At 35.4% G+C, this 9,612-nt stretch overlaps 1 protein-coding gene across 1 annotated transcript; it reads right to left on the bottom strand.

The window, feature by feature from the left end:
* Positions 1–8,284: 8,284 nt before the first annotated feature.
* Positions 8,285–9,235, bottom strand: LOC112690465 (ATP-dependent DNA helicase PIF1-like). Its single transcript, XM_025564481.1, has one exon. The coding sequence runs from the start codon at positions 9,233–9,235 to the stop codon at positions 8,285–8,287; it is 951 nt and encodes a 316-aa protein (XP_025420266.1).
* Between the last annotated feature and the right edge of the window lie 377 nt (positions 9,236–9,612).

Genomic DNA, 9,612 nt, shown 5'->3' with positions numbered 1-9,612 from the left:
TTTTTTAAGCTTTCTAACATTAAGGTAGTAAATCCTTTACCTGATAAATCAGTAGTCCAAACAAACTGAAGAAAACCTTTATGCAATATACAGGTACATTGTACTCGTTTCAAGATTCACATATTGGGCACATTTGGAAACTTGTTTTATCCCGGTCAGTGGCGTGGTGAAGTGAAATATTTTATCGGGAAATTCATTGTTTTGAATGCCAGTTTGTTGTTTTAACCAATTGTTTTAACCAGCCAGTGACAGTGATAAGGGGGCAAGTCCCCCAAAATTGATAATTCAAAGCTGATGCCACACAGAGCTATTTGCTACCAGATATTTGAGCCCCACTCAATATTTGCCAGCATCTCCAACTATGCTACCACCCCTTAAGTCTTGACGCTTACAATATTTGTACAATAAAAAAATTATATCTATATATTTGAACTACTGTAATTGAAATATTAATTACTATATTAAATTACATTTAGTAATTAATATGAAGGTCATGTTACAATAACTGCAAAATAAAAAATAAACCAATATTTATCGTAAACAAATTTACAGTATAAAATTAATACATAATGTCAGACGCAGGTCACGGAGAATTAGGAATTCATGTTGTACGATAACGATTTTAATTATTTATAAACTGCTTCAGTAGTACAGTACAAAGTAGTAGGTTCTTAAACTAGAATTATAACGCTATTTATATTACTATTTCATAATAGCCGTATTCAATGTTGTTATTTATAATATCGTGACACTCTAATAACTTTTCTTAGCATACATACTAGGTAGTTATTATTGAAGTTATGATTCTTATTAAATATCATGATTAGATGACAAAAATGTCTCGCTAAATCTAGTACTCACCCATCAAACCTTTTAAAATTATCGGGCAATTACCCTTCAAAATAACGGATAACACTCCACTGACCTCGGTTATGTCAGATGTTTCATCCACAAATACTGTATAAGTTTATTTACTCTATTGACAATTTTAGTAAGTTAAATCGTATTATAAGCTTTAATTATGCCCATTTGATTAGGATATTTGTATATTAAATACGACCGGGACTTTTGAAGAATTGTTTTACATTGAATACACCAAGTGCTCCTTTAAATTATTCAGAAAATTTCCATCATTGTGTTTTGGTTCCAAATTTTCTACTTCAAATATCAGAATCACCGTGGCTTCTAATTGAAATGTTCTGTTGAATACATACAACTATAGCTTCTAATACTGGAATAATATTTTTATATTTTCCATCACTTGTATTGCATGACTAGTATATAATTTGTTTTCAATAAATAATAATGGATTTTTTATATATTTAGGAATTAATCAGTGTCTAATAAACATTATAAATGGTATTGTAAACAGAAATGACCTTTATAAGTTTCAATATTATGTTTCCAATACCGAAATGTGTTTTTAAGGGCATCAAATAGTTGGGAACTGTCCCTTGCTTCGTTATTAGCAAATGTAACGTAAAATTTACAACACGCCCCATCAAACTTCGACGAATAGGCTAACCAAGTCAATTTGGACAACTCTGGATTTTAAAAATTTTAATTCTGATTAAATTTTACAGTATAATAATAGTTATTTACTAGAAGTTGAAAATTGATTTCGTATGTCTAAATCTGTTGATGAATTTCTTCAATTTCGTAGTGCTTTAATAAACGGTTCGTAATACAAGCATATATAATGTATATTTTAATTTACCCGATTATCAGTACCTACATTTATTTGGCTCATCAAATTTGGGCGATAAAGATCGAATTATCATTTATTAATTATAATTTACAAGTTTTTATTAATGACTATTCGATTTAAATTTTCAATGCTGTATAATAATTTATTGTATACAATAATTGATTAAACTATTAAACTTCTATTAAAAATTTCTATTGAAAATAGTCAATTAACATCACAGAATTTAAAAATGTATGATAGTTTGATTAGTTCAATTATTTTGAAACAGAGTTATATTTTTTTTATTGATATTAAAAATAAACTTTTTTTTTTTAATTTGCTATTGTCGAGGACACTACAACAGTACAATTATGTGATGAAAAGATACAAATTTATAAGAAAACATTAAAATCAAATTAAGAAGCCAGCGGAATGTGGATAGGAATGAAAAAAAGAGATGTCTACTATGAGAGAGAGAGGTACAATGGAAAATAATATGGTTGAATTTGTTGACAGTTTCTACGTTATGTAGGGTTCATAGAGGTTTGGATTAACGGATCTGTCGAGAGATTTATCTGAACAAAATAAGACAATATCATCAGCATAAAATAGAGTTTTGAAATCTGGGGAGACTAAGGTGCAGCAAATGGGGACCATGTAAATATTAAATAGCAAAGGAAGCTACCTTGGGGTCATTCTCGATAAGTTAATCTATGTTTTGATGATTCCAGAAAGGGAGCAAAGAACAAAAGATCGCTGAGGAAATGAAATTACAGACAGAATTGGAGATTTAGAGAAAAACGAAGTGAGACTAGAGTAGGAATATGTACCGAATCAAAGGCACCTTTTATGTCGACAAATGTAGCACACAGAAATTCATTGTTGCAGAAAGATTCGTATATCAGACCAACAACAGCTGAAAAGCATTCCTTTGTATCCATGCCGCGTCAGAAGCCGAATATATTATTGGGAATAAACTTATTTTTTTCTAATAACCAATCGTGACATATTTTTTTGATATATTCAACAATTTTACAGAGCGCAGAGGATAAAGCGATGGGCCTGAAAGCCGTAGGACAAGTGTTAGGTTTAGTAATAGGTATGACATGATAAATTTTCCAGGAATCGGGGATAAATCCCATCGCCCAAAGGTCATTAAAGATACGGAGAAGGCAAGAGGTATGTTAGTATTATTGGATATATTTTGGAGGACTATTACTGAAATACCATCGAGGCCAGATACGATCGAAGGACAGGAAAAGATAGCTAAGAACAAGATTCTTGACGGGAAGGAACATACGGAGAAAATATTTTATTACAGAAACTATTCTTAGTTATGAGAGGGAGCTTTACGGTTGACGCAACTTTTAAATTTTTTGGCGGTGAACCATTCTATTCGTGAATAGAACTAGTGTTGTGTTAAAGGGAATATGAGAAAAATAAATTTTGGCGATGAAAAAATAACAAACAATTTTATTAAATAATTATAATAATAATAATTGCCCAAGTGGCGAATGATACTGCAGTCCTCCAGAGTAAGTGACTGACGGCTGCGTGGCTATGAGTGATGGTAATATCCGCTGAGGTTCTTCAAGCGGTGGTGAAGATAGAGGCTGCAGACGACGTTGACTGCCAGCGATATCGCACTAGCGAAACTAAAATTGCCACGTTTGGTACGTAAGTCAGCCCTGTAAGATCTTGCCACACCACAACAGTTTTAGTCGAGGATTCTTCCGCCTTGAGTAACGTAAGTCAGCCTCGTAAGATCTTACTACTATCGAGAAGGAAGAGAGAGTGACTTGTTTGTGCTCCCGGTGGCTCTTTTATAGTCCGGATTTGTCTGGAAGATTTCGTGGGCGCGAGTGTTGGCAATTAAGTTATTGACGAGAATGACACGGATGCACGTGTAGGCAATTAAGATATTGACGAAAATCTTGAGCGCGCGTGTTTGCAATAAAAACCATGGAACAGATATGGAAAGCTGCGCGTGCCCGACTGAATTTTTATTGAGTCTATTTATTAACAACTAGAGTGGTTAAGAGTAAAACAGAAATTAAACCATAAATTTCTTTTCGCTGTATTAGTAGTGAGTTTGGTATTGCCAAAAGCATTTTGATAGGAAAAAAAGTCGACCAAGGAACCCGAATTTCTATACATTTAAAAGCGGTGGAACGTTTTTTGATAGTCTCGGAACAATACGGGTTCCACCATATGGACGAGGTGGAGGGAAATTTGAAAGAGGTGCATTTAATTGGGATAGCGAGGCTGGTATCTATATTCAAGAGAAAAATGAAGGAATTATAGTTGTAAATTGGAAAATTGGAGAAAACAAAGAAGTCAATGAGTGAGTCCAGGTGAGATGAAAAAAACTTTAGAATACATTAATTTAGGGTGTGTCTTGACGTGGTGTTTAAGATTCGGGGAAATTGATGGAAAAGCAAAATATTCAATTATCACAGGAAAGTGATCACTTTCGAGAGGCACGTCTAAAGGAAGCCAATATAGGGATCAGTAGAGAGCGTTGGTGGTGACAGTAATATCCACTGTAGTGTTGGGAAATGGTGGACAATTGACGCGCGTAAGAGCTCCAGAGTTGAGGCAACACAAATTAAAATTATTAAAAGAAGAAAGAACAACATCTCCACGATGATTTAAGTTGTTGATAATATCCCATATTGGATGGTAACCATTACCGTCGTCTTCCAAAATAGAATTATCGCCGATAAGCGGAAATAAAGTATTGAGTAAAGCTGTGGAGGGGTTGGAAGAAGGAGGAATATATCAAGACCATAGTTGTAGAGTGATCGGAATTAATAAATGCCTCGATCCCGACAAAATCAATAGATTGGCTCACTAAATTAACTTTTAATGTGTTGTTTAAAGGAATCTTTTTCATATGTATGGAACGATGAGCGTCAATAACAACACCACCGAAGCTGTCAGCACGATCCGCCCGCATAAAATTAAGGTGTGGTGAAGACAACTGAAAAATAAACATTATTTGTGTACATTTTGTAATTGGTCCTATAAGAAAATTCCACCAGAATGTTTGGTTTCATAATGAAAAAATTTTTTAGGTGTCCCAATGATATTCGTAAATCATATTACAACATCAATATCAAACATGAAAGTAAATGATGTTTGTAGTAAAATTGTTTTAACTTTTGAAGATTTAATTTAAGTGATATAAATTTTTTTTATAAAACTAGATTATCAATTTAATTATGCATAAATATGATGATGGAAGTTTTTCGGCTATTCATAACCCAGATAGTGATTATTTATGAATAATAATTATTAATTTAATAATAAGTGTTTATTTTAATGCATATCAAGTCCCAGATAGTTTCAACATAATTAATAATGATTTGAGCACTTCAACAGCAATACATTCGCTAGGAAGTAATGTATCACAAACTTTACTCGATTTGAAAAATTGTTCAACTCTTAAGTTATTTAAATACAAAATGAATTAATCTTTACACAATTTTATTGATATTTTAAGCATCGTTCATCGCTTTGCATGGTGGATAGAAAATGTACTAAAAGTTTTCCGAAAAATTTCACTAAAGATACAATTACAAATGTTGACGGATATCCTCGTTGAAGAAACACAAATAACTGCGGAGAGTCATTTGATAAAAAATATCATCAATATAAACATTGACGTCGATATCCGTTGGGTGGTTCCATATTCACCTCTGATGAGCAAAATATACGATGCTCATGTTAATGTTGAATTTTGAAGTTTAGTGAAGAACATGAAATACATTTGCAAGTATGTGAATAAAGGCAGAATTTCGAATTGAAAATACGAATGTGAATGCTCCTCCGGTGAATAACAACGATGAAATATCACTTTACGTCAGTTCCAATGAAGTTGTTTTATATATTTTTGGTTTCTCAATTCATGAACGGGATCCAGCAGTTCTTCATTTAGCCGTTCATCTTGAAAATGGCCAGTGCGTATATTTCACGAGCGAGACAGCTATTGATCATGCTACAAATCCACCAAAAACTACTCACCGAATTTTTTGAATTTGTAATTATGCGGATGCTTTTGGTGCTATTGCACAGAAATTACTCTATTCAGAAGTACCATGCTATTTCACATGGACTCCGACAAAAAAATTCATGCCCCATAAGCAAAGCACACCGATTGATGCATATCCCGGTTTATTTGAATAAAACATCTTGGGTCGAGTATTTATAGTCAATTCAAGGCAGACTTAATACTATTATCATTAATTGTCATTGGTTAATGTCACCGGCACATTGTCTTTTCAAAATATACGTAAAGTGAATGGCCAACAGTTTCCAACGTATAAAGATGCATGACTTGCACCCGGTTTGCTGGAAGACGACAACCGGTACGAATGTATGCTTGCTGTAGCAGGATTGAACTTTATAGCAGAACAGCTCATTCAGTATTTAAACTGTCACTAAATATTCAAAATAACTTAGACGCAGTGTGCAACATAAACAACAATCGTCCATGGCCACAGTGTTGAAACAGTGTAAAATTATCATCAGGGATAAAAGCACTATTGCACACAAATATTCGCTTGAGGCATTAAACAGGACATTAAAATATATAAAAAAACAACAAACTATTTGGCGGCCCTCTGTTACTCCTTTCAGGTGATTTCAGACAAACACTTCCCGTTATATCGCATTCAACATACGCTGATGACATCAAAACGTGCTTAAATCATAGCCATTGTGGCGTAATGTTGAAAAAGTACTCCCGCAGAATACATCTCATTCGTGAACTGTCAAATCTAGTAACTTACTTGAAAAACCCATGTTTGTAATCATAGGATTTCAAACATATTGAAAAAATAACTTACTAAATCAGTCCGGATGATTTTAACTACGTTTAAATGATCAGCGGGGTCCAATCCAATGTTTATAAATTTGCAAGCCTCGAAGTTTATATTGAATGTTGATGATTCCATTAGGTTGCTTGGTGGTGTTGGTGGTATATAGACGAATTTCTTGTACACAGCAGCGTTGTGAACCGGCCATATTAAAATATTTAAAAACACTTGTACAAAAAAAAAATTATAAACGAGTATAGCTTGCAACGAACGGAGAGCGACTAATTTCAATCTCATGGTTATGAATGTATAACGCAGTAGATTTTCTTATTGTATAGTGGGGGTTGTCGCACAGGTTTTGACCAAATCTTAACATGTCTCAACTGGCATGACATTAAAAACCTTTTAAATATTTCTATAGAAACAATATACATCCGCTTTATGTTTGTACATCAAACAAATTGTACCGGAATGGGTGCCATACCCTAATTAAATATTTCTAATGGTTGCCATATGGAACCGCTTTATCTTTGTACATCAAACGAACAATACCGCAAAGGACACCGTACACCAATTAAATATTTATAAAGAAAGCTATTAACGTCATCATTGGTCATTTATCTTTGAAGAAGCATATACTGTAAAAAGCATTAAAATTATTTAAAAATAATTTTATTAGGGTATTCTTCCTCCTTTTCGTGAGCAACACACACTAGGGGGGGGGGGGTCAGACAGGGACGGATCCAGAGTCGGGGAACTGTGGGTCAAGCTATTTCAAGAGGTCATTTATTAGGGATGAAACTGAATTAGAAATTAATACCTTGTAAAAAAAAAAAAAACTAAGAGTATTTACACTACATACAGATACATCGGTACATGTATATGTCTTGTTTCTACTGAATATAGTTAGATACGAGGAGACGAGGATTAAACTGTAGGTAACTTTTTTAACACGTGTAAAATATAAACAAGTTTCAAAGACAGGAATTTTTTATTTATTTTTCAAAGACAGCAATTATTTATTGAGTATACATTTTTCTAAATTTTTATTTAAATTTTTAATTTAAACTACAGAATCGTAATTTACAATACTTTTAGTGATGGATAATAAAAGACGGTGTGTACTAAAATATGAAAAGTACTCACGAGTTTCAAGCTTCTCGATGTGTCGATAAAATACGGCGTCGATACAAGTTGAATTGCGCGAAGTAGATGATGCGAGATCGTTACTTAATTCTAATCCAAGTTCGGTGCGCATAAATTCGATGAATTCAGTTTCGTGTGATCCTCGTAAATCCAAATTTAAGTCTCCGCCAACGATCATGGGTAAATCGTGATTGTTATACTTTTTGAGCACCTTGAACATTCCTTTTAATTTAGGGCTGTTTGTCATTAGATTTAAGAACAAAAATTCTTTAATTCTTTCAAATGGTGTATTCAGAGAAATGTAAACTGACACAAGTACAGTTCGTTTACAATTGATTGTCGTCTCGATCGAACAAATGTCACCGATATCGTCATGAGATGTCGCAATTCGCTTCACGTTCTTATTTTCTCGATTAAATTTGAACAAATTGTACTCCATCGGAAGAACTCATATTCTTACTTTCGCATATAGCAACACCGCCCGAACGAATCGTATTTCGTTTGAAACGCGAAAGCGTGCGAAAACCCGGTATATCGACAGATTCATCATTTTTGATCCATGTTTCGGAAATGGAAAGTAATTTACAGCGTGGAAGTACAAAATCTGTAGTTATTTCAAGCGAGTGAGCGTTTAAGATTGCGTGCAAAGCGAAAGCGAGGTAAAATCTGACTGCAAAGAACGATCGAGAAAATCGCGGCATGTGTTTCCTATTGTTTTTAAACGAAGGCATTCGAGACGAGCAAACTCATTCCTTAATTCTCGATTCACTTTTCCACGATGGTGGTAAAACACGTGGTCACCATCGCGATTCGTTAGGTACAACCCGTTTAGTGAGGTAGCGCGAGAGAGGGCGACGTAAACAAGCTGTTGTTCGTGACTTTTACTGTACTCGTAAACGATAGTATCATACGTACCTCCCTGCGATTTGTGGATCGTAATTGCACAGGCTTCAACGAGTGGAAACTGTGTGCGTTTGCAAGTAACGATTTTACTCGTTGTATGCACATTGCAAGTACGCTGCGATATTGGTGTCCACGAATGATCGAAGTCCGGATTGGCGAGTAAATGCGCCTGGGCTTTTACACGTAGTAAACAACTTATCTTCGAATCATCGAAACAGAGCCATAGTCGTTTGATCGCACTCGTTTCAGCATTGCGGTCGATGTAGCGTAAAGTGCCGATAGCTCCATTGACGAGACCATCGAGTACGTCTACATTCGTGGTAACCATGTACGGTTTACCGATGTGGAGGCGAAGGATGTATGGTAAACCACCAATCTCGTCGGGCTTAAGTTTGTGGACTTTTGCACGGACGCTTGCGAGCTGTTCCGTTGTATGATGGCCAGTATAGTGGTCTGCGGCTACGTATTCAATCATTTCCGCTCCACAAATAGATTCGGAGTTGAACTGGTGTACGTCATGCGTGCGGAAGAAAAGACGAACTGATTGAAGGTACTCACGATCGACGAATTCGCGTTCCACGAAGCGGGATTCGATCATCGTTTTCTCTTCAGGAAGTAAGGGTTCACCGTCGCCAATCTTGGTGAGCACGGATGAGAAGGCAACGTTGGCTTGCCGCATAACTTGCATGAGTGGATAGTAATCGAGCGATTGCCAGACGATTTCGCAACAGAAATTCTGTTTTGGGCGTTTATAAATGGGCGTCTGGCAAATGGGCGAGAGTTAACGTAGGTCACCGGTAAATACCATATCCATACCCGCAAACGGGCGCTCGTAATCTTGTAGTGTATGCTGCAAACGTGAGTTCATTTGGCCGAGAAGAGCGGCACCGATCATACTGCGTTCGTCCACGAAAACGATGCGAACGTTATCGAATGCCGCACGAAAAGAGTTCAACGCTTCAATGGTAAGGCTGGTCGTTTTTTGAGAATTACCTATGCCAGACGGCGTGCACGGTAGTTCCATTGATCGCGGATGCAGCCATGCCAGTTGAAGCG

This window comes from Sipha flava, unplaced genomic scaffold (genome assembly GCF_003268045.1).
Source record: "Sipha flava isolate LNK unplaced genomic scaffold, YSA_version1 505_pilon_pilon, whole genome shotgun sequence".
NCBI lineage: Eukaryota > Metazoa > Arthropoda > Insecta > Hemiptera > Aphididae > Sipha > Sipha flava.
This window is presented reverse-complemented; position numbering and strand designations above follow the sequence as displayed.

What these genes read in the sequence shown, in the direction of transcription:
- LOC112690465 (XM_025564481.1), bottom strand. Translation starts at nt 9,235, where the DNA reads ATGCGGCAAGCCAACGTTGCCTTCTCATCCGTGCTCACCAAGATTGGC.